The 25,755-nt window shown below is 33.5% G+C and overlaps 3 protein-coding genes across 3 annotated transcripts; all 3 read right to left on the reverse strand.

Annotated features, from left to right (window-relative positions):
• Positions 1-740: 740 nt before the first annotated feature.
• LOC106430215 lies at positions 741-3,162 on the reverse strand. Its single transcript, XM_048750424.1, has one exon. It carries the CDS (start codon positions 2,996-2,998, stop codon positions 1,676-1,678), a length of 1,323 nt encoding a protein of 440 aa, XP_048606381.1. The 5' UTR covers positions 2,999-3,162; the 3' UTR covers positions 741-1,675.
• Positions 3,163-3,377: 215 nt separating this feature from the next.
• Positions 3,378-5,904, reverse strand: LOC106430200 (glutathione S-transferase T3-like). Its single transcript, XM_013870970.3, has one exon. It carries the CDS (start codon positions 4,743-4,745, stop codon positions 3,552-3,554), a length of 1,194 nt encoding a protein of 397 aa, XP_013726424.1. The 5' UTR covers positions 4,746-5,904; the 3' UTR covers positions 3,378-3,551.
• Positions 5,905-18,731: 12,827 nt separating this feature from the next.
• On the reverse strand, positions 18,732-21,280 carry LOC106436676 (probable glycosyltransferase At5g25310). Its single transcript, XM_013877623.3, has 5 exons — positions 21,110-21,280; positions 20,283-20,997; positions 20,067-20,197; positions 19,498-19,846; positions 18,732-19,424 (listed from the first exon to the last, which is right to left on the reverse strand). Exons 2-5 carry the CDS (start codon positions 20,958-20,960, stop codon positions 18,762-18,764), a joined length of 1,821 nt encoding a protein of 606 aa, XP_013733077.1. The 5' UTR covers positions 20,961-20,997; positions 21,110-21,280; the 3' UTR covers positions 18,732-18,761.
• Between the last annotated feature and the right edge of the window lie 4,475 nt (positions 21,281-25,755).

The raw sequence follows: 25,755 nt of genomic DNA on the forward strand, positions 1-25,755 counted from the left end.
TTGATTACAATTTACGCTCCACCTAACACGTGGTTCAACCACGACCAACCGTGGTCTCACGTAATTCCATTATTGCACCCTGCAACTATGTGATAATGTATTTATCATGATAAACTCTAATTCATTCAGAGTACAGTATCACTCGTCGACACAAGAAAAAGAGTACAATATCAGTAGTAAAAAGTAAAAACTAGCTAGGGTTAATCTGGATATAAAAATTTAGAAATGGCAAACTAATATTAAACTGACTACATTTTGTTCTCCTTAAGGTTTTTTTTTTGATCAAAAGTTCTCCTTAAGTTTAATCACAATTTTTCCTTTTTAAATATGAATATATATTAAAATCAATCTGTATAAACGGAAATTAGTTCTGGTTACAAGCTCGATTCGAATAAAATTTTCCGAGTCTATGTTTTACAACAACTAGTTTTGTCTGTTCACTAAACCCGACACAATCCGCTAGTAAACTTTTAATTAACTTTAGAAATCAATTCATGTTTTTAGCTGTCAACAAGAATTATTAGGAAGTGAGGTTCTCTTCGTTACCTCGGCTTCCTCGTTAATTTTAAATTACCTTTGCATGCTTAATGGATATGGATGGACAATTTTCCTTTTTAAACACCTTTTGATATAGGTATACGTTTAATTGGGATTTTAATGGGTTTCTAATAGTGTAAAAATTTAATTTTACAATATATATATATAGTGGTAAATATATAAATGACATATTTACATCACTGAAAATAAATAGGAATAATAAAATATATAGGTTAACAAAAAGTAGTACTAATATATAACTAAATAGTCAATTTGATTTCACATATTTTGCGTTGTATAATAACTTATTTAACATGTTACAAGGAAATTGACGTATATGTTCTAATTACATTTGTCAAATAGGTATACCGAATTGAACAATATACAAATGTCTAGATGTTGTGGCTTGTGAGATGGTTATTTTTTTGTCTCTTATTGTAAGTCTATCACGTGTTTCTTTTGTTTTTCATTAGGATATAACTAGTAATTAATGTGTACATTATATTTTAAGTTATCCTTATTTGGGAGTTAAACAAACATTATGAATTTAAGAGCATAGAGAAGACATCTATAATAAACAAGGTTAAAATAATTTTTTTTTTGTAACATTATACATTAGTTAGGAAGACGTCCTCTCTAGGGTCTTTTCATAACGTAACACCACCCTAAGACTATATACAATAGATTCAACACACAACGCCCTCCACATCATCTTCTCTTTCTTCCACATCAGTTTCTCTTTCTTCCAACTAATAATTCAACACCCACTCATTTTTTATACTCTACAATGGTTTGTTTAAAATAAAATTCAACACCCTACCCTACAATTTTTATTTTCCATTTTTTTGTTTTGTTTTACATCTTTTATTTTGTAATTACATATTAATAATTATTATTAGTTTAAATTAAATTACAATACTTAAGAGCTATATAAATGATTAAATAATTTATGTTTAATTTTATAATTTTAATAAAAATATCAATTATTTAAGACATGAAATATAAAGAATTATTATTAAAAAGTAGAATTACGAAAATTTAAAATTTAATACAATACATTAATAAGCACACAACACAAATAATAAAACACATAACATAATTAGTACAATAAACACAACTCACAAACTTGGAAATCTTTCTAACCACGGAACATGCTGAATTTTTGCCATATGTGTTTGACTAGATCTGCTTGCAGTTCGTGATGCACATTTGAATCCCGCAACTCAGATCTAGCACGCACGTGATTTGCAAATGAAGGTAACACTTCGGTCGAGAATGGTTGTGGGGCATTAGATCCACTTGCCTCAGATTGATCATAATCGGTCCAGAGTTGAACATATGTATCTCGTTCATCCTCAACAATCATATTATGCAATATGATACATGACCTCATTATGATAGCCAAATCAGAAATTTCCCACAAGCGAGCTGGTTCCCGAATGATTTTAAATCGAGCCTGCAGCACTCCGAATGCACGTTCAATGTCCTTCCGACATCCCTCCTGAACTTGTGCAAATAACTTGTCTTGTTCACTCTGTGGAAGCCTAATCGATTTGACGAAAGTAGGATAAGAAGGATATATACCGTCAGCTAGATAGTACGCCATATTGTAAGGTCGTTGGTTCACGAAGAAGTTCACTCTTGGAGTATTTCCTTGTTCAACATCATCGAACACTGGTGAACGATCTAGAACGTTTATATCGTTCAATGTGCCTGGACATCCAAAAAAAGCATGCCAGATCCATAGATCATGGGTTGCGACCGCTTCAAGAATAACTGTGGTAGTTCCCTTGTCTCCCCGAGTATATTGTCCTTCCCACGCTTTAGGACAATTTTTCCATTCCCAGTGCATGCAATCAATACTCCCAATCATTCCCGGGAACCCTCGCATTTCACTAACATGCAAAATTCTTTGTAGGTCATCTTCAGTTGGGGCTCTCAGATACACTTGCTCGTACAATTGTATGATTCCCTTACAAAACCTACGCAAGCACTCCAAAGCTGTTGTACCTCCAATTTTGATGTATTCATCAACTGCGTCGGCTGCCATACCATATGCTAACATCCGCATGGCTGTGGTACATTTCGCTAGTGGAGATATACCTTCTTTATTAGCTGCATCAAATCGTTGAGTGAAGTAATCGTCACTTCTTGATAGGTCCTCTACAATTCGGAGAAAGACATGTTTCCGCATCCGAAATCGTCGACGAAACATTGTATCATCATATGTAGGTTGATTGGAAAAGTAGTCGTCAATCAATCTTTGATTTGCCGCTGCATGATCTCTTTTGTGGTATCTCCTCTTGCTACGAGGTGGATAGTCTTCCTCGATTTTCTTTCGACGCTCTCTAAACTGGTTGAGGATATACCTTTCTTCAATTTCAGATTGTCTTTTGTAAGCTTCGATATCAAAAAGAAGTTCTGAAGGATCCATGTCAAAAGGAATTTCCGATGGATCCATTGTGGTATTGGTACATCAATGAAAGAATGAGTCTTTATTTATAAGACAATGAAATCGATAGATCATGTTCAGTGGTTGGAGGATAAGATTTTTACATTGAAGAAAAAGTCATGGGCACTCGACAGCATTATTAAATCGTGTTGAGTGGTTAGAAGATAAGATTCTCCCATTTAAAACTGAAATTGACGGATAGCATTGATTGAAAAGTCACGGGCACTCGACAACATTATTAAATCGTGTTGAGTGGTTAGAAGATAAGATTCTCCCATTTAAAGCCGAAATTGACGGATAGCATTGATTGAAAAGTCACGGGCACTCGACAGCTTTATTAACCATGTTGAGTGATTATAAGATAAGATTCTCCCATTTAAAACCGAAATTGACGGATAAGATTTTATATTATTAAACCATAACATAACAATACATTATTAAAGCATCAACAGACAACAACATTATTAAAGGAGAAAATTACAACAAACATTACAAAAGCATGAAGTGACATGGTGCAGACAAGCATGGAGTGGGATGATGCAGAAACCACTTGTGACTACAATTATTTTCCAAATAATTCGTAGCTCAACTGTTGGAACAACTCGTTGCTCTGGTCATTGAGATGTTCCTTTTCACTTAGCTTCAGCCACATCTTCATCTTCTTAGCCCGAGTTTTTTCTTTCATCAATTGATTTGCCTCCTCTTGCCTTTGGTTTGCCTCCTCTTGCCTTTGGATTGCCTCCTTTCGCCTTTCGTTTGCCTCCTCTTGCAACATGGCTAATTTTTCCAAGCGTTCAAACTCTTGAGCCTTGATTTGTTTGAATTCATTAAAATCTTCGTTGACCACTTCCAGGGCTACGCTCTTGCCTTTCTTTTTAGCTTTTTTCTTTGCTGCATCCCTTCCCATTGGACGAGCAGTGGATCCAACAGAGTTAGAGTCACTAGCATCACTATCGTGGGCTCTCTTAGATCCACTGCTTTTAGAGCCACTATTCCCTCCAACTTGACTACCATAACGTGGTTGATCACGGACAGCGATCCATTCTTTCATTAAATTGAAATTTCCGGTACCACCACCTGAATAGATTTCTTGCGCTTTCGCCAATACATCTTGCTCCGACCACCCACTTTGTTGCATACGCTTAGCGTTATCGTAAGCGCCAATCCATTTTGACAATTTTTGGTTCATGTAGTTGTAATGATTTCTGCATGAAACTCCACTGCGCGGAGGATCAAATGAGCAATGTTCATTACAATACTCAGCAATTTTGCCCCAAAATGATTCACTTTTCTGGTTTCTGCCAACAACGCTGTTTGTTCCGTATTTGATCCACCCACTCAATAGCACCAAATTTTGCTCAGTTGTCCATTTGACGCTTTTTCGGGTAGCAGAGGCTGAACTGTCTGCTCCAAGAGTTGCTTCATTAACCCCACTTATACCACCAAGAGTCATTTGTGTAGAAAACTCGGGAAATTCAGTTGCTCCAACATTCGAAGCAATTTCCTTATCCGTTGGAGTAGAAGAATAAGTGGGTGGTTGAGATGAATATGACATTGGCGAACCATAATATGGATGGTAGTTTGGAACAGCCGATGGCGTGAAAAAACTTGGTGGAAAACCATAATTTGGTATGTTTTGGGGTTGGTTGGGGTTAGGAAACGGATTTTGGAATGGATAGTTGTTGGGATTCGGATAGTTAAAAGGGTTGTTTGAAGGGTTTTGGATATTATTAGAAGAGTTTTGGTTGGGATCCATTTTTTCAAAGAAGATAGAAAAAATATAGAAACGAGAGTTATGAGAGGCTAAAGATGGTTTTTTTTTCTGTGTCCAAATCTAATGAAACAAGTCTCTATTTATAGAGTATGAAATATGATAAATTTTGATATAATTTTTTTTTAAAATAAATATTTTAATATACAATAATTGAATGAAATAATGTAGAAGAAGAAAAAAAAAAAAACTAAAACACAACCAATCAAAGAAAAGTCGGCAGAACCACTTTCTCTTTGGCCAATGGAACTATGCCACATCAGACTGTCTCTCTCCCTCTCAACGGGTTTAATTTTTTCAGCTAGTTGTGTGCCAAATCATTTTAAACGTTTGATTAAACACACCACTGCATTTGGTTAAACGTGAGATTAATCTCTATTTATAAATATATGTCCAAATAAAATGAAACAAATTTCTATTAATAGAGTATGAAAAATGATGAAATTTTATGATTAAAATATAAATATAAAAATTAATTTACTATGAAGTAAATGACATCAAATAATGGAGGTGGAAAAAACAAAATAAATTATTTCATTCTCTTTCTTCCTCAAATTTCAATTTTTAACTTTAATAATAATATGACATGTGGACTCTCTCTCTCCACCCATGTTCGATTCAACTAGTTGAAAATATTCAACTATGATTAATCCACCTATGATTCAACTCTCCTTTCAACACATGCATTGTAAGTATTAAACTGTTGAATTAAAGTTTCAACACCTCCCTTGTAGTCTAAGAACATGGGAATCCAAGAACATGTCTAGAAGAGTTTCTCTAAATAAATATAATAACAAATTATATAAAAGTAAGCGAGAGATTAACCAGAGGTTCTCTATCCATTTTTTCAAGAAACTGAAACTCCACTTGTTATCATTTACTGGTTCATTTAATTGAGAGATACATCTTCTTTTTTAATTTGATAAATTTCGCACAAATTAAAAAAATAATAGAAATATATTTATATTTTTATTAATTATATATATTTAATCAATAATATTGAAACAAATAGTATTATATATAAAATCAATGCATTTTATAACTAATATGAAACTTAAAATATGTATAAACTACATTTTAAATTCTAAAATTATATTTTTGTATAACAAGAAAGTATCAATAGAAATGACAGTCTTTGTGAAATTAAATAAGAAATTAATTAATTAAAGAATAATATACAAGAAACTTAAGTAGTTTTTACGGCTATAAATGTTCTAAAAATATTGATATTAAGAGTTTTTGGGAAAAAAATTTCAGTTGAGAAACCTACATTACAAGAAAACAGCGGTATTCTGACGTACATTCCGATGGAAAATGAAATCCTCGGAATATCCCGAGGAATTTCCGAGGATATTCCGAGGAAACACAAAATTTGGTTTCCTCGGAATTTCCTCGTAATATACCGACGGAATTCCGAGGAAATATAAATCCGTCGGAATATTCTTATGGAATACCGAGGAAAAATGTATTCCTCGGAAAAAACCGATGAATTCCGAGGATATATTATAGCCGTTAGAGAGCCGTTGGGGGATTTTAAAATTCTGAGGAAATTCCGACGAACTAGCCGTTGGCGTCGGAATTTCCTCGGTCTGTCAGGAGGATTTCAACTATAAATACAAGCACCCCTCTTCCTCTTCATTCACTCCATATCTTCATCCTCCCTCTTACTCTCTTTACACAATTCATAAAAAACATGTCTTCTTCAAATTATTTTCGTTCTTGGATCGATCGACCTCATTTGGATCCGAACGCGAGATTGCTTACGGAAGAATACCAACGAGGTATAACCGAATTCATGGGGTTAGTTCACCGACAACCGGAAGGAAAAATAGGTATGTTAAGATGTTCTTGCTCTAATTGTAAAAATAGAAAGGTTATTAAAGAGTGGGATGTTTGGACTCATCTATATTTGAGTGAGTTTACACGAAGTTACAAAATTTGGTATCATCATGGGGAAACTGATTATGAACATGGTAGTACTAGCGAACCTCAGCCAGCGGTTAGATTAGAAGAACCAATTAGAACGGATGTAGATTATGGTGTATGTACTGAGCAGATGGTAAATGATCATTTTAGAGGGGAAGATTTACCTAATGCAGAAGGTAGGAGATTTTATGATATGTTGGATGCTGGAAAGCAACCATTGTACGAAGGTTGCAGAGATGGTCATTCAGCTTTATCATCTGCTACAAGATTGATGGGCATTAAAACAGAATTTAATTTGACTGAAGACTGTGTGGATGCGATTGCTGATTTTGTAAAAGGTATTCTACCCGAGTATAATGTAGCTCCTGGTTCATACTACGAGGTTCAGAAACTCGTAGCTGGTCTTGGTTTATCGTATCAGGTAATAGATGTATGCAGCGACAACTGCATGATTTATTGGAGGGCGGATGAACAGCGGGTTACATGCAAATTTTGTGGGAAGCCTCGTTATAAAGATACGAGTGGAAGAGTTCCAGTGCCATATAAAAGGATGTGGTATTTTCCTTTGACGGAAAGGTTGCAGAGGTTGTATCTGTCTGAACGCACATCGCAACCAATGAGATGGCATGCGGAGCACTCAACAGATGGTGAGATCAGACATCCTTCAGATGCAAAAGCGTGGAAGCATTTCCAATCAAAGTATCCTGACTTTGCGTATGAGATAAGAAATGTCTACCTTGGATTATGTACTGATGGTTTCAGCCCGTTTAGCAAGAGTGGAAGACAATATTCTCTATGGCCAGTCATTCTTACACCATACAACCTACCCCCAAACTTGTGCTTGCGACGAGAGTTTTTGTTTCTCTCGATTCTCGTTCCCGGACCAGAGCATCCTAAGAGATCACTTGATGTGTTTCTTCATCCACTAATATATGAGTTGCAACAACTATGGGCTCAAGGTGCTGAAACATACGATGTTTCGTGTAAAGAAAACTTTCAAATATGGGCAGTACTAATGTGGACAATAAGTGATTTTCCAGCATATGGTATGTTATCTGGATGGACAACGCATGAAAGGCTATCATGTCCATATTGTCAAGATAACACCGATGTTTTCCAACTAAAACACGGAAGGAAAACGTGTTGGTTTGACTGTCACAGGAGATTTCTACCACCTGATCATCCATATCGTAGGATTAGAAATTTGTTTACGAAGAACAAGAGGGTGTTTGACAGTCCACCCCCGGAAATTTGTGGGAAAGATTTGAAGACACAACTAAGAGATTTTGGTGCAGAAAGGACGCCAGACGTCGGTGGACATGAGCGTTTTCCAGTAGATGCTGTTGGAGACCTACATAACTGGCACAAAAAAAGTATTTTATGGGATCTGCCATACTGGGACGATCATCTGCTAAGGCATAATTTAGATGTCATGCATATTGAGAAGAACTTTTTTGACAATCTCATGAACAAGATCCTTAATGTTCAAGGTAAAACAAAGGATAATTTGAAGTCAAGACTGGATTTAGTCGATATATGTGCTTGTTTAGAACTTCATGTTGATGAGAATGATAGGGCTCCTTTTCCCATATACCGACTTGATGCAGAGGGAAAAGATGCGTTCTTTGACTGGATTTCAAACGATGTAGAATTTTCAGACGGTTACGCATCTAATTTGCGTAACTGTATCGACAGAAAGGAAGGAAAGTTTACTGGCTTGAAAAGCCATGATTGCCGTGTAATGATGCAGCGCCTCCTTCTGTTTGCCTTCAAGGAACTATTACCACGAAATGTTCATGAAGCAATTGCAGGGATAAGTGGTTTCTTCCGCGATTTATGCACGAGATCAGTGACTCTTGAAGGTATTGAAAATTTGAAGACTAACATAGCCGTGATTCAGTGCAACCTTGAGAAGATATTTCCTCCCTCATTTTTTGATGTTATGGAGCATCTTGTTATTCACCTGGCAAGAGAATTGGAACTTGGTGGTCCTGTGCAGTATAGATGGATATATCTGTATGAGCGGTATATGTTCCATTTGAAGAAGATGGTGAAAAATTTAAGTAGGGTGGAAGGTTCTATAGTCGCACAGATGATCAATGAAGAAACTTCAAACTTTGCCGAGTACTACTTTCCAGCAGAAGTTCAGACAAAAAAAGAAGACCTGCTCGGCATGATGATAGAGGCGAACGGGCAACATATCATGTTACGGTTCCAGACATTTTCACAGACGTTAGACGACTTAGCGGAAAACCAAAGGACCGTCGACTTACTGAGCAGGAGCGCAGTAATTTGCAAACATATTTGCTCACCAACTGCGAAGATGTTCTTCAATATGAGAGGTAAATAAATTAGCTTACAAATTTTTATTTTAACAAGTTGAAATTTAAATCTTAATTAATTACATTATTGTCATCATATGTACAGGATTTTCATGGCAGAAAAGCGGTTCGAATATAGATACGCCACAGAGGACGAACTAGAAGAAATGAAGCAGAGAGAATTTGCTGGATGGATGTTTACTTATGTGAGTGCTTTAAACAAATTAAATTATCATTTATCACATATTTATACTAATTCACATTTATTGATATAACATATATATGTGCTATTAATAGGTGTCTGCTGGTTTGGCCAGAGTTGAAACATTTGACGATTGGATTGGATACGCGAGATGATCGTTGGACCAAACTTTGTTGTGAAGTCATATCCGAGATTTTGTACTCGAGGATATGCATTCACAACTCAGAAGAGGAGACGTTCGAGTACGACTTATGATGCTGGCATTTGTTCTGCATCAGGAGATGATGTATGCTACGGACACATACATGAGATTTTGGAAATCAAGTATTTGGGCATGGTTGGATTGCGCTGTAGTGTTTTCTATTATGATTGGCACGACAACACTCTAGATCGAGGTGTGAGAACATATGCATTTGGTGTTACATCAGTAAATTCGAGGCGAAAGCTGCAATATTATGATCTTTTCATTCTTGCTTCTCAGGCCGATCAGGTAATTAAATGTTAATTATTCAGAATGATTCATCATCATGTGTATTAATTTATAATTTTACTAATAATTTTTAAAATGTTACAGGTTTGTTATATCAAGTACCCCCGGGTAAGGAACAGAGATGATCCATGGGTTACTGTTACAAGACTCAACCCGAGAGGCTGAGTTCAGAGAAGTTCTGAGCTGGAAGACCCACTACTACCAAGCACATCCGGCAACTTAAGTGCAGCAGAAGATTTAGCTGGAGTTGGCCTTGTAGTCGATTTAACCGACTTCGGAGAGGAAGCCGTCGTTCACGTAGATGATGAACCAGTGATTGGAGAGTTTCACCAAGATCCAGATTCAGATTCATCTGGTGATGATGACTCGGAAACAGACTAGCATCGACTTTTTTTTTTTTAATATAAATACCGAGGAAATTTCAAGGGAAGAAAGGGTTTCCTCGTAATTTTCTCGGAATAGACCTTGTCGATTTAGGGATTTTATTATAGAGTCTTTTTCCTCAGAATTTCCTCGGAATAATCCGACGGAATTCCGAGGAAGATTGGAGTTTCCTCGGAATTCCCTCGGAATATTCCGAGGAAATTCCGAGGAAGTAGGGGTTTTTAACAGAAAACAACGTTTTGCGGATTGAATAACACGTATATAACATTCATTAAGTGTCTTAACCAGATTATGAAGTCAAACTTTGGTGTTTTACCCTAGGCCTGGGCATAAAATCTGGAACCCGAAATCCGAACCGAACCCGAACCGAAAAACCCGACCCGTTATCCGACCCAAAACGTAAAAATACCCGAACGGATCTTGTAGGGAGGTACAAAAAATATCCGAATCCGAAGTGTTATTAACCGAACCCGAACGGGTAACCCAAAAAATCCGAAATTAATAGTCAATATAAATATTTTGAAATATATATAAGTATTCCAATTATTAAATTCAATATTTGTGGTAATATTATATATAATAATAAATATTAAATTCTAATAAATGCTTTAAGTACACAATTAGTTATAAATAAGTATTTTATAATTTGCTCATTGAAATAAAAAGTCTACTCTCTATAAGGCAATACATATTGTTTATAAATGATGTTTGTTTTCATGATTGATTTAACATTTTATTATTATTTTATCAATTTTATATGTGATAGATTAATTTTTATTTAATTTAGATGTTTTTCTTTATGTTTTACTTCAAAATTCTGTTTTTTACTTTGGTTATATCCGAACCGAACCGATATAACCCGAATCCGTATGATATATGATTACTTTATGGGTTTTATGATGCAATACAATTTTGAACCAAACCCGAAGTGTTATTATCCGAACCCGACCCGTACTAATAAAATTTTAGTATGGGGCCTAGAGGCGTAAACCCGAAAATCCAAAAACCCGAAAACTCCGACCCGAATGCCAACGGGTACCCGAACGCCCAGACCTATTTTACCCAATAACAAACACTTTTACGATTGCATGAACGAAAACCACACAACATAAGAGAAACACTTATACACTTTAATAAACGGTAAAAGGAATACTTACAATTATTTTTGAAATTTTGTTATTTCATGGTTTATGATCATCTATACAAAGAATCCTTAATGGTATGCATTACAATTGTATAAGAAATGAAATACGACAAAAGAACGATGTTTTGAAACCCCAAACCCTTTTTCCTCAGAATTTCCTCGGAATATTCCGACGGAATTCCGAGGAAGATAAGGGGTTCCTCGGAATAATCCGAGAAAATTCCGAGGAACTAGGGATTTTTCACCGGGTAAACCAAGCCGCCAAATATTTCGCGAAATTTGAATTAATGATTTCCGAGGAAATTCCGACGGAAATATTTAATTGGTCCGAGGAAATTCTGACGGACATTTTCCGTCGGACGTCCTCATTTTATTAGGTCGAACCAGATCTTCTTCCCCATTTCTCTCTTCCTCTCTCCGCCGAAGGCCGAAGCTCTCTCGCGATTTCTCTCTTCCTCTCTCCGCCGAACGCCCTAATCCTCCTCAATTTCAGTCACTTATCATGTATGAACCCTATCTCACTCTCTTAGGTTAGATTTGTTAGGTTTTCAAGTAGATTTGATGATTTTGGAATGATATTTATAGATTTTTGTTAGGGTGAATGGTAGGATTGTGTAAAATCGAGTTTGATTATGGTATTCACTTGATTTGGAATTTGTTTTTAGTTTTTATTAATTTTGTGGTTATAAAACTATTTTTGTAATTATTAAACTATTTTTTATTTATTAAAACTATTTTTTGTAATTATTAAACATTTTTAATATTATTAAAACTATTTTTGTAATTATTAAACATTTGTAATATTATTAAAACTATTTTTTTTAATTATTAAACTATTTTTTATTTATTAAAACTATTTTTTGTAATTATTAAACATTTTTAATATTATTAAAACTATTTTTTGTAGTTATTATACTATTTTTTTTATTAAAACTTTTTTTTGTAATTATTAAACTATTTTTTATTTATTAAAACTATTTTTTGTAATTATTAAACTATTTTTTATTTATTAAAACTATTTTTTTGTAATTATTAAACATTATTAAGTATTTTTTTTATTTATTAAAATTATTAGAACTAATTTTAAAATATGTTTTTTTATTTACAGGTCTAATGATGATCAGACTCGGCCTCGACAGCATCGTGGTCGTGGTGGTACGGGGAGCCAGTCTCGGGAATCCAGCCAGATTCATGATTCGGCTCCGCCCCACAGCTCCTACCATACATCTCCCTCTCCATTTCCCACTTCTGTTTCTCTCGCTCCCGCTGCTGCACCCGCTCCAGCTCCTCCGGGTCCTCCGGGAGTGATGAGTGTTGCTGAGTTGGTTCGACAGCCTGGTCGTGACCATCTTTCCTTTCTCACTCCGTATCCACATGGACGGGGTCAAACATGGTAATTAAACGTATTTTTTTCCATTAAAATTTGATTCATTATTAATAATTTGTTCTTTTTATTAGGTTTAATCGATCCGGGAACGGGATCAGCGCATGGATCAACCGTATGATGTACTCGGTGCTCGACAAGGGACATCCGACTTTCACTAACTTCCCTACCGAGAAGCAGCATCTGTGGTTTCGTCAATTTGCGGTAAGTATTCTAATTTTTTACTTATATTTTTAATCTTTAATATAAATTTTCTACTAATTGTGTTTTTCTTTCAGCAAGAATTCAACTGGAATTCCGATGAGACGCTCTTTATCTATCACCACTTCGTCCATAAAGTTATGGACAACTATGGGAAGCAGATCCACGAGTGGAAGAAGAAGTAGGAAATCAACAAGGTTGTTTTTAATTTATTAAACTATTTTTTATTATTAAACTATTTTCTTTTTTTTTATTAAAAGGTCCCAAAATCGATGAACAACACGGTCTGGACGGAGTTGTGTGCGCATTGGTATAAGGAAGAGACGAAAGAAACTTCTTCACCAACTCCACCAACCGCATGAGCGACCGTAAAGGGAAGGGCGTCTTCAAGTATAACTTGGGTGCTCAATCTAGTGCCACTCTGGGGATCGCATGGTAAGTTCAGCCGCTTTTTCTTCAATTATTTAAGTTTTGAAATTTTATTTTTTGTGCATTTCTTCTAATTTCTAATGTTTGTTTAATTTATGTTTTTTTTCAAGGCGGAAGAAAATGATGGCGAGCCGGTTGATGATCTCGCCCTAATGAAGAGGGCGTACACCAACAAGAAGACCGGCCAGATTGATGACGGTCTTGTGAGGGAAGTGGTCACCCTGGTCCAAACTCAGGTGCAAGACGAAGTGTCTCAGCTTCAAACCGAGGATGACGATTCGACGGCTTCGACCAACTTGTCTCGGTTTCGAATCAACGAAATCGTTGAATCGGTAAGTTCTTTTTTTAATGTTCAATTCATTTATTTCTTGATTTTTATTTTATTATCTTTTTATATTATTTAAATTTGGCTATTTTCTATTTCAGTCGGTTCCAAAGAAGAAGGGACGTTTGGTCGGTTTGGGTCGTCGCACCCGGTCGGTTCCTCCTTCTTCTGCACCACCGCCATTTGTTGATCCAGAAGTACTTACGGCTCAGTTGAAGGACAAGGATGATCGCATATCTTTGTTGGAGACCCAGATGGCGGCTTAACAGGCGGGCTATGAGGCACAGAAGAGGCTGAACCAGCAAATGATGGAGATGATGCAGAGGATGTACCCGAACGAGGTGTTCCCGAACGTGCAAGACCCGTAGTTTTTTTTTTTTTCAAAAACTCGGAATATTTTATTTTTATTTGTACAACTTTGAATATTTATCTAATATGTTTTCAATTTTAATTTTAATTTTATATTTTCGAATTTAAATTTCAAAAATTTTATTTTTTAAAAAAAATTAATTTTTTTTAAATTCCGAGGAAATGAACCCTCGGAAATTTCCGACGAACATCTCCTCGGAATATACCGAGGGACTACTTCCTCGGAATATACCGAGGGACCCATTCCTCGGAATTTTCCGAGGACTCCTTTCCTCGGAAATTCCCGATGAAAATTCCGAGGAACGTTTCCTCAGAACTTCCGAGGATTGGACCATCGGAAAGTCCATCAATATATCCCGAGGAAGTTCTCCCTCGGTATATTCCGATGAACTTTTCGACGAACTGGTGGTCCTCGGAGTTTCTTCGGAAATTCATTTCCTCGGAATTCCGTCGGAAATTTCTGAGGGATTTCCGAGGAAAAATTAATTTCCGAGGAGTTATTTCCGAGGACTTGTTTCATCGGTATATCGTCGGAATAACGTTATTCTGGCACTGAATTGTTGGCACTGATTTTTTATGTTTTTGAAAAACTCTCTTATTTAAATATTTTTATTTTGATAAAAGACGAATGGTGAAATTCTAACGGAACCTCAAACTCTTGAGGTTTAGGTCCTCCAACACGTTTCCAAATCCTCAAATTTATGGAGTTGTAAGGTTCACTATTCAAAACCTCAAATTTATAATTATGTAACTTACATATAATTCTACTAATATTAGTTTTGTATTACTTTAATCTATATAAATATATTTAATATATATTACTATTGATACATAAAATACATAATTTTAAAAAAAAAATTAAATCAAAATTTTAATATAAATTATATGAAAAATATTATGTATACATAATTACTTTCTCTAATTGATACACTTTCTTTTAAGAAATTGAGAAATTTTATTGGATGAAAAAAATATATCTATATATGAGTTATAAATATTATGTTTAATTTATATTTATTTATAAAAATTTAGTGCTTATAGTTAATCATTACGCATGTTAAAAATTAAAATGTAATATACAAACATATTCAAAATATATTTGAAGTTCTTTGTTGGAGCAAACTACTCTTAAACCTTCATTTTAAAGATCACCCAACCCCTAAACTCAACCTCACTCTCGATTATTCTCCTAATTTGGCATGCATTAGTTATGGAATCAAGATGCATTGTAAGACAACACACACTCAGTGGCAGAAGCAGAAAATATATTTGTTGGGGTCATCAATATCAAACTAAATTATTTTGAGTGGGGCATATAGCCTGAGGTTTAATAACTTGCACTAAATTTTTCAATTTTGTTGGGTTCAATGGCTCCCACCTTGTTCTGTGCGGCTCGGCCACTGCACACACTTTACGAGTTTGGCAAGTGGAATGAGAAATCCGATTCTCGGTTAGAATTCCCAAGAAGTCCACTACATTTTAGCTCATAATACAATTACAAAAACTTATCCCCAACCTCTACATATACATGTAGAAACTCGAAAGCTCTAACAGAATGCTAACAAAGAAGCCACTAAGACGAGCTTATTATTATTATTATTGATTTCTTAACTTTTTTTACGTTGATATCATAGCCAATACGAGCTTAGTTACCTTAGAGTTTAAAGATTTGTAATCAAGATTACTCGCTTATCACACTGGCTTAACCCCAAACCCATAATGCAGTCCTTATCTGAAATTGGGAAATCATACGAACATATGTTTATTTTTTAGTAATCTTTAATGATCTTACATTGTTGTACGTATGTATCTTGGTGATCAATACATTGAATGTATATCTTACAAAACAATTAAGAAAATAATAATCTATCTATCTATCTATATATAAATAAAATTGTTTGCCTCACTCCTAGGCTATCCAGCTGGAAACTCGAACTCTGAGGGACTGACACGTGTCCGACTTCTTCCAAACGCGCCGTATCACTTAATTTTTAATACTTCGTGTTGGGCTTGAGTTTCCTTATTGGTATTGGGCTTCGGTTTTGTTGAGAGAAAGAGATCGAACCCTAATTCCTGTGTCCGAAGGTCAGGAAGGGAGAAGGAAAAAATGGCACGTGTCCTCTCTGTAACCATCTAAAACTCTTTTCTATTCACTTCTTTCGACCATAACGATCTCTTTTCTTTCTCTGAAACAGTAGACGACCAAGCTTCCATGCATTCACGATAAGCCATCAACTCAAGCTTTAAATCAGGTCTCAGAAACTCTTTTCTCCTCATTTATCATATGCAAAAAAATTTATATACAGTGAGCCTTTGATTTGCTTCAGATCTGAGAAGGCTGTCGGCCCCAATATCAACTCCTATACCGCTTAAGAATCGTTTGATTGGAAGAGGCAGTATTTAAGGTCTGGCTAGATCGAAGATTGATTTTTAGTTTTTGCTTTCATCATACTCTGATTATTTTATGAAATCTGATGCAGGCTCTTCAAAAAGAAACAAACTTCAATATTTCAAGCGATTCGCTTTTTGAGGTTTTGTTCTTAACCTTCTTCTCCGACAATTTTATGAAAATCTGATGTTATAACTTATAATGCTTTTAGGGTAGATGGGAAATTAACGGCAAGTCTTAGGAAGAATTTGACTTAGAATGTTGAACAAGTTCAAACATTCCAAGGCAGAACAAACCACTTTGGCCTCTAAACTACCTTCTTCCCAACTTAATTATCCACAGCAACACAATCGCAGGAAAAGTAAGCATCAAATAGAGAGAAAATTAGACTTATTTACAGTAATCGAAATTTTATAGGTGATCGATTACTTATTAACTAGGTTTTAACTGGGTTTGATTGTTGTAGGACGTGTTCTTTCACATGTTAATTGTTTTCTGGGTTGGTAAGGTCAAATATGATTTGGTTTCCTTAAGTTTCTGATGGAAAATCCAAGGAGGTTGTTGATAGCAGCTTCCGATAGACTGATATTCATATATAATTATTGACAGAAGGTACTTGCAAAAAGAGTGGTGTTGGCAAGCCGATGAAACTTTTGGATTAAATTAGTGCATTGTTGAGGTATCAAGATTTTTTCAAGTTAAGTTTTGCCCACAACGTTTACAATTTCCCAGATTTGTTATTGTTGTTCTTTATTGTTGTCAAGCGTATGTTGCTATTCAAGAAAGATAGAGTGTTATGGAGTGTTCTTTCTCACCTATGATCTTAAAGCTGTATCTATCTCTCAAGTCTCAAACCATCTGCGTCATATGGAGGTAAAATTTTTTTTTTTGCAGTAATATCTAAATGTGTGTGTTTGCAGGAAGAGGAGACAATTTCATGGAAGAACGTCAATGTTTTGTGCTCGGGCTGTGATATGTTTCTACTGTCTTGGTTGCTTTAGAAGATCGTATGAGAATCATAGGAGGGCACTTGAATCTCGCAGCTGAAGAAAAAGCTCCCAAGAGAAGTAAGCCACCCAGCACAACTCATGTCTTAGACGTGTTCTCCAGCTGTAGGTGTTGACGGAAGTGTGGCATGGTGTTACCAGTCCTTCCTTTGTTCATGCAGATGTAGGAGTGGTCTGGTCCACTAATAAAGATGGACGCGGTGGGCCACTTATGGATCTGGTCGATGATTTGAATCCAGGAACATAATGTATAGTTGTAATTTTAAGAATTGGAAATGCATATATAATTGTATTTTTTTTGTATTATAATTGTAAGCCTTACTTCTAAAAAGAATGACAAATCCTACCTATTGAAAATAAAAATTACTTTCCAATCAAAGTAAACTAATCATTTTGAAATACTAAATAAAATTGATAATATATTATGTAAAAATTTTAGTACCAACCCGCCCTAAACCCTAGTATCTGTATACACGTATATACTATTACTATAGCAAACGTTATGTGGTCCTGTTTTGAAATAATTTGGCTGATGATGGTTACAAGCAATACCTATCTATCTATTTGGTCCTCAAATTTTTATCTTATTTTTGTATGAAACCAAAAAAGGGATTCTGGCTTTAACGTAGGACACAATATACACAAAAAGAGATTCCATTAGAACACATGAACAATTAACAAGTAGCTAGTATACATATCTTTTTAAGCCACTGAAAAGTATGCCATTATGTTATGTCCAGAGCAATGTTTTTTGTCGACTATCCATAAGCCAATTATGTGAACGTTCTTTTTTAAAAGATGAATCAAAACCAAAGATTTTTCAAGCCTATTTCACTATTTTTGGGACCTAAAGATCGATCTCTTTCAAACGGCCACATGTAGATTATGATTGTATGTTTGTTTGGCATCTACGATGAAGATAAATCAAAACATTTAATGATAAATGATTTTTTTAAATTCTGATTAATTATGATATTCCAAACTATTATAAACATTACTGATAAAATGTTATGAAATTGATAATTCATAAAAGATGGAACATACCAGAACTGAGTCAGACGTTTTCATAAACTTGTTTGTTGATTCGGAAACACTCAAATGATGTGGTTGTAGTTAGAATCTTGTAAGTTATGTATAAATGAATCTCTGCTAATCAAACATCAAGATACAACATGTTTTTACTATTGCAAACTATGATAAACATTACTGTCTGAATGATACAACGTAATGAAAAGGATAATTCACAAAAGGTGAAGCATACAAGAAGACTCGGACGTTTTCCTAAACTTGTTTGTTGCTTAGGGAACACTCAAATGATGTGGTTCTAATTACAAAACTTGTAAGTTCAGTCTTATTTTTGTATAAATGAATCTCTCTGCTGATCATATGCAAGCTCTACATATTTCAAACCTAGTATATTATATGTGGTTTCAAGTTTGAAAAACTCTGTTGTACCAAATAGAATGAAGTATCATATGAAATATATCAAATCTCTCAGGTTTAGAATGCCAAAGGAAATGCTTCTGCACCATCTTCACTCTCATCTGCATCTCTCTATATCTTTCCTCACTTATCGATAATAATATGTTCTTCAAGTCAGGTATATCTTTCTCCAACACAAACACTGCAAAAGACTCCCAGTTTATGACTTCAAAGAAAGGAGGCACGAAGTTATCAGATATGATAACAGGGACACACTCATAGAACAGTGCCTCCACGACCCTAGGGCTATTAACTTCATGCCCTTTTGGGCAAATGCAATACTTGCTGCTCTTCATGAACTCCATGTAACTCTTATTTTTCCCTTTAGATTTGGGTATCTCACTAAATATCTTCATGTCCGGATCTCTGTTACCTCCCCAGGTTTGTAACAAGAGAGGTCTAAGGTAGCCGTGCATCCCACCCGCAAAGAAGGCAAGTATGTGCCTTTGAGAAGCGGGTTTGCCTCCTAGAGCCCTAAGCGGTCTCCTGGGAACAAGAATAGTTGTCTCGGGAAGTGCTACATCTTTACCAAACACAAAGCCTTCTGAGACATCAGAGTTGCATAATGCTCTGATGGAGTTAGACATGTACTGCCTTGTCTCGGAAGGAGCCTGGAAGAGAAAGAAGAAGTGGGATCAAAAGGTGGTGGTTTCATGGCAATAAGTAGAACTAAAAAGACTTTACCCAGTCATGACAAGCGACCAGGAAATGATCTGATCCTCCAGTTTTATTCCAGAAGTGATATTTGGAGGAGACCAAGTCCAAGTAGTTCTTCAGAAACTTAACGAGATTCTTGTCGCTGTGAGAACCAGGGACATAGAGAGATTCTTCCAACATTTTGGAGCTGAAAGGAAGGTAGAACAGGTGAGCTTTACGCGGGTTTTTCGTGACGAATGTTTTGCTGGCTTTGAGCTGTCTCATAAACCATCCTTCAGATGCATATATCCCTTTCAGCACTGGCTTGTGAAACACAGGTCTTTTGCCTTCCCTGTAGACATATACTTTGAGCTTTGACTCCATTAGCTCATAGCTCCTGCACACGAAAATATAGAGACATGAAAACCGAGCTAAACACAACTCATAGCCATTTCGCCAAATGCAAAACGAATGTATAGACTTATAATAGATAGTATACAAAGGTTCATATCTTTTAGGGAAGTAGAAACCAAATCTATGTCTAGTTACAGGAGAAAGTTAACACTATTAAAACATACATGCCATCAAAATGCATAAAACAATATATACTGGCTTACCTTTTGAACATGGACAGATTCCAATACAAAGGACCATGCAGTAAAGGGTCATTCTTTACCATTGGTGGGTTCTCAATTTGGGTTCTTGCATACAACAGCTCCTGATCAACTGCAGAAGGCCGTTTCATTTTCTGAAAATAATAAGAACAAATAAGATACAAAGGTGTAGTAGTAGTAGTAGAAACCAGAACACTGCTTGAGACTAAAACCACATACCAGTGAGACATGAGTAGTGCGGCTCTGATGCAATAAACTCATCATCTCAGAGATGGAAACCACCCCAGAATTCGAAACATTCATTACTCTTTTCACCTCTGGGGAAAGATTATCATCAGATTTACTCTCCAGAGTCTCCACATTCCTATTGTTTTCATTAACAATCTCAGCATCTTCCACAATATCCACATAACTCCCGTTCAAGCTGCTTCTCGTCTCAACCAACGAGTCCAGAGCATCCTCCACATTTCTATTATTTTCATTAACAGTGTCAGCATCACTCCCGTTCAAGCTGCTTCTAGTCTCAACAAAACTATCATCATGAGACTGAACACTAACATTTGTATCAGAGCCAGTTACATAATCTTCTTCTAAACCGGCTCTTTCCCCTTCAGCTGATCTCCAACTACTAACATTCACTCTTACAGGACCGGACAGTGGCCTGATTGATTCTGTGCTTCCATGTATGGATACAGGAAACTCATCTCGAGAAGACAGAGAGAATATATCACCACCATAGTATTGTATGTTCACGAACTGGAAGGCCAAGATAAAAACGAAAACTACACCAGCAGATCGTAACAGTTTCATTTCCCGTATAAAAAAAAAAAGACCGAAGCTTTGGACTTGTAATGAAAAAGATTGAACTCTAAACATAAGCTGCCACAAACTCAACATCTACTCCAGTCAATGTCTCAGCATCTTGATCACGAATCTGCAAAGATTGAATGGAGCAGAGAAAGGAGTTCAAAAGACACGAACTTGATGTTAACAATTGAGTAGTTACTATAATAGATCTTTACGGTTGAGTGAAGCACGAAACTTACAAGAATTGGGGGGAGAGGACTGTGAACAGCAGATCAAAGCCAAGAATCTGCCCACACTTTCCAGAAATAGCTTCGAAGAAGAAGGAAGAAGAACATGGGAATCCAGCTGTGAAATCGATAAAGGTCTCAAGGACCTTATTCTTAAAAAATAATTACCTAACGAGATCTAAGCGTAATTAATATATCCAATTAAAAGACAAAACCGAACCAGATCTTTTACTAATCCGACCGTATTGCCTCCAGTTCCTTTCAATCAAATCCGGTTTATAATTAAACCATTTAAACCGGACGTAAACACACAAGAACCGTTAATTTTTATCGAACGTTTACAATCCAGTTTCACAAAATTAACATTACAGTACTATATTCATATTTGTTTAATTAGTAATTCACTTGGTAGAAGATAATCCGCGCGCATTAGCTAATGAGTTTTTTATAATAATGTTTGTTCATGATTTTAATATTTTGCAACACTACGATCTTTATCAATGGTAAAATGACTAATACAAATGTTGGTCTCTTAAATGTATTATCGTTATTGAAGAGTTAATATATTACGGTTCATTTTTATTATTTTTAAAACTTCGTATGCACCAAAGGAAATTAAATTTTACGGCTGATACAAATCACCAAAACTAGATACACAACATCAATTGTAAAATGACGAAAATGAATTAGGTTTTATGCTTTCGATTTGTTTACTATTTACTCTTCATAAGTCATTTTATATTCTGCCTCTATAAAATTGTGTTTTCGTTCTCGTTTCTGTTTCATTGATATGAGTTTTGTTTATGTTTTTAACTTCTTCTATGAATTCAGTAAATTACATAAGTATCAATTTAAAAAGATTGACATCTGTAAAAATTAGTTCTACTCCAGATACATATCCAAGAATCAAAATTTTGAAGAAAATATCGACAAACTCTATTCACATGTTAGTGTTTAAATATAATATATCAAGTTGTTATAGATTATAAGTGTTGTCTAGTATATATTCACCAGTTCGGTTTAAAAATTATCTAATTCTAAAACAACAAAACAAATTACATATTTTATTAACATACGCTTTTGAGGTTTAATTACTTAAGAGTATACCGATAAAAAAAATAGATAATACTTTACCATTCTAGTATATGTAAACTATGTATAAACTAAAACCTGTTTGATTTATTAATTGATAAACCAGAAATTTATAATAAATAGTTCAAATATCTCATTCTTACAATTATAATAGCAAGATAGGATATTAGGGAAAAACAAATATTAGACCAATGATCAAATCTCTCATTCTTCGAACAAATTTAAAAGGAGGTGATTGGAATCTTGTCATGATATTTCATTAAAAGCTTACAAGAATAAAAAATAAAGAGTAGATTATTTAATCTGAATGAAATAATATATATAGTGCTTCCAATATAAAAATCACTTCGATTTGAAGAAGTGTATTTCTGGGATTGTCAAGATCAAAATAACATATTAGAAACCACATATTTAAAAAATAATTTGTATACATAAAAATATACACATTAGAGTAAGTACATAAATAAAAACCAATATCTTTTGTTATCTTACAATCATGTTTTTCGTAAATAAATCAAAACAATCATTTTATTTACTTTATATGGTATATAATTAAACTTTAGTGATATTGACATATATATATAGTATATTTTAATATAAATATTTATTATTGACACTTCATACTCATATGATTTTATTAACATTTTTATATTCGTTGTAACAAAAATTTAAACCGTTAATCACAAAACTTTTAATGTGAAAATTTTCAATACAAATTTCAAAATTAAAATATTAAGATCTCCATAATTTTTCACTGCGAATTTTGAAATTAACATATTTTTATATAGTATGTAATTAATTCAAATAATATTAAAATATATATATATATATATTATATGAAAGTCTATTAATGAGACTTCATATTCATATTATTTATGATCATTTTATCTTGCTTGAACAAAAAATAAATAAACCATTGATCACAAAATTTTCAATGTAGGACTTTTACCATTTTTACTAATTTATAGTCGTTTAAAAATTAAAAATATGATATATAAGAAAAAATCTAATTTTTTTTATTATATTTGTAATGTGATTGTTTAATTTTTTTAATAATATAAAATTATACAAAAAAGAGAGATGATACAAAAATTGTTATCAAATGTATATTATTCATAATCATTAACTAGATTTTGATCCGCACAACCGTGCAGATAACTATTTTAAATATTATACACATATATATTTGTTTTACATTATTAGTGACATATAATTTTAACATTATATTTTAAATACACAATAATTTTATAGTTCACATGCAGTAATTTGATTTATTGTTTTAAATTGTCAGTGGTATTTTTTTTATTAACCTTAAGTTATATTTACGGGAAATGCACTTAATTTAGCACAAACTTAGATATTTCATATTTCATTGAGGGTATACTTGTATTTTAGATTTCGGTCATACATGTATGTTACATATATTGTAGGTTTCGGTCATACATATATGTCACATCGAGTTATTTGTATGATTTAAATATTTGACTCAATAACCTATATTAAGTCTAATTCATAAAACAACTGTTTTAATTATTGAACCAAAAATTGTAGTGTATCATCTTTGGGTATGAATGGTGACCAGAGAACGGCGAGGAATAATGTATTCCCTAATGTTCCTATAAAAAATCATCATTCACAAGGAATAATAATTCTCTCTCATTCCCTTTCATTTCTTTTTTTGTAGAGAATTAAATAACAAAATTATTCCTTGTTAAATTTGATAAAGAACAACCGTTCCTTTTCATTATTGCTATTTTATTCCCGTACATTCATTTTTTATTCGTTCTTCTTGTTTCCCGAATGGTCACCAGTTTTGTCATTTTAAATCTGCATTTTTCTACATTATCTCTGTTTTATTGGTGATTTAGACTTAGATTTAGATTTTGGTTGTAACCAATGTTGTTTATCGGTGATTTAGAGTTTTTTTATCTTTTGGTTGTATTACTCCAAAACTCGTGGATTATTTGCAATGAATTTTTGGTATTAATGTTTTTTGAAATATTTCATCTATGTTACATCACGTTATACAGTTAACATTTATACATGCCATTACATTTGATAATGAGCAGATTGAAAATAAACATATTTACATGAATTTTTTTTCAATCATCCGTCAGTCGATTAAGTTAATGACATAAATAAGTACAATATATTGCACTTTCATAACTGCACAATATAAAAATAGTACAAAAATATTGCATTAAAGAATAATATATAAACTTGGTTTATATAGAAATAAGAATGATTACATTTATGTTCACAAAGTATTCATATATTCCTATTATTAAAATATAAATTAAACCGGTCACTTTATTTAAGAACGCAAATCGATTGTACTCTCAAAATAGCATTTGTAAACCGATTGTTTATATTGATAGCATATTTTTAATCATCTAGTAAAAATTCTTTAAATTGACAATCATATTTGTTAGGGATCCAAGATTTAATTGAAAAATGTTATATATAAAATTAATATCGTAAATTTAATACAAAATTGTACATGAGTTTAATTATAATTACAAATTAATTAGATATTTAAAATAGTTAAAAATAAAATATACATTTATATTTTTTAAAAATCTGAAATAAATTAAATACCTTTAAGGGTTTGTTATAGTGAAAAATAAAAAATATATTTATATTTTAAATAAATACGAAATTAATTTAATAATTAAATAAAAGGTTTGTTTTAGTGAAAAGAATAAATTTATACTGTAAAAGAAGATATGGATTTTTTTTATTCAGATGCAAATTTAGAGATAATAAAGGAAGTTTGATTAGTTGGTTTTAAAATAATTCAAATATTTTTACAAAAATTTATTTAAACAAGTTTCTAAGATGTGGTCTAAATAAAAAATCACACTTGAAATAAATCATGACTTATATTTTAATAGAATAAATTGTTGTATATATGTTAATTATATTAGGTAATTCCGTAGCTTATATTTAAGAAAAAAAATTGTGAATATTCTTTTGTACACTATTAATTAATTTAATAGTTAGTTTAATAAAAAAATACAATAAATATTTATATGGACTAATTTATTTTTCTAAAGATTTTAAAAATCATCTTAATGATAATATATGGCTACGAAAACATGTTGTAATACTTGAGGATTAATATATAGGGGATATGTTATGTTATTAACTTTTCATTTTCATAGAAATATTTCAAAATCATCCACTACACAAAGATTGTCTCCTCAACACGTGTTAATTAAAATAGACAAAATTCAATTTTCATACAAAAATGTTTCTATTATGGATATAGTGCGATGAAAATTCGGTTTGATCTTTAAATATATTTTAAAAAATATTTATGTATGCTTTCAAATTATAAAAAAAAAATCATTAAAATTTAGATTAAATTGTTTATGGTCTCTCTTTTTTACATCATGTTTATGGTCTTATCTTAGGAACCACATACGTATTAGTGAAGCTAGAAACACCATATACATACTCAGGTTTTGATTCACATGGCCTTCTACAAACTTACAGACCCGGTGGCTTGAAGAAAGGGACCAAACCAAAACACTCTACGTAGTTAACACCATTACCTTTGAACG

Source organism: Brassica napus, chromosome C3 (genome assembly GCF_020379485.1).
Source record: "Brassica napus cultivar Da-Ae chromosome C3, Da-Ae, whole genome shotgun sequence".
Taxonomy (NCBI): domain Eukaryota; kingdom Viridiplantae; phylum Streptophyta; class Magnoliopsida; order Brassicales; family Brassicaceae; genus Brassica; species Brassica napus.

Coding starts and splice junctions, on each gene's coding strand:
- LOC106430200 (XM_013870970.3), bottom strand. CDS start 4,745: ATGGATCCCAACCAAAACTCTTCTAATAATATCCAAAACCCTTCAAAC.
- LOC106430215 (XM_048750424.1), bottom strand. CDS start 2,998: ATGGATCCATCGGAAATTCCTTTTGACATGGATCCTTCAGAACTTCTT.
- LOC106436676 (XM_013877623.3), bottom strand. CDS start 20,960: ATGTTGAGTTTGTGGCAGCTTATGTTTAGAGTTCAATCTTTTTCATTA. Junction 19,847..20,066: donor AATCTGTCCATGTTCAAAAG/GTAAGCCAGTAT, acceptor TTTCGTGTGCAG/GAGCTATGAGCTAATGGAGT. Junction 19,425..19,497: donor TGGTCGCTTGTCATGACTGG/GTAAAGTCTTTT, acceptor TTTCTCTTCCAG/GCTCCTTCCGAGACAAGGCA.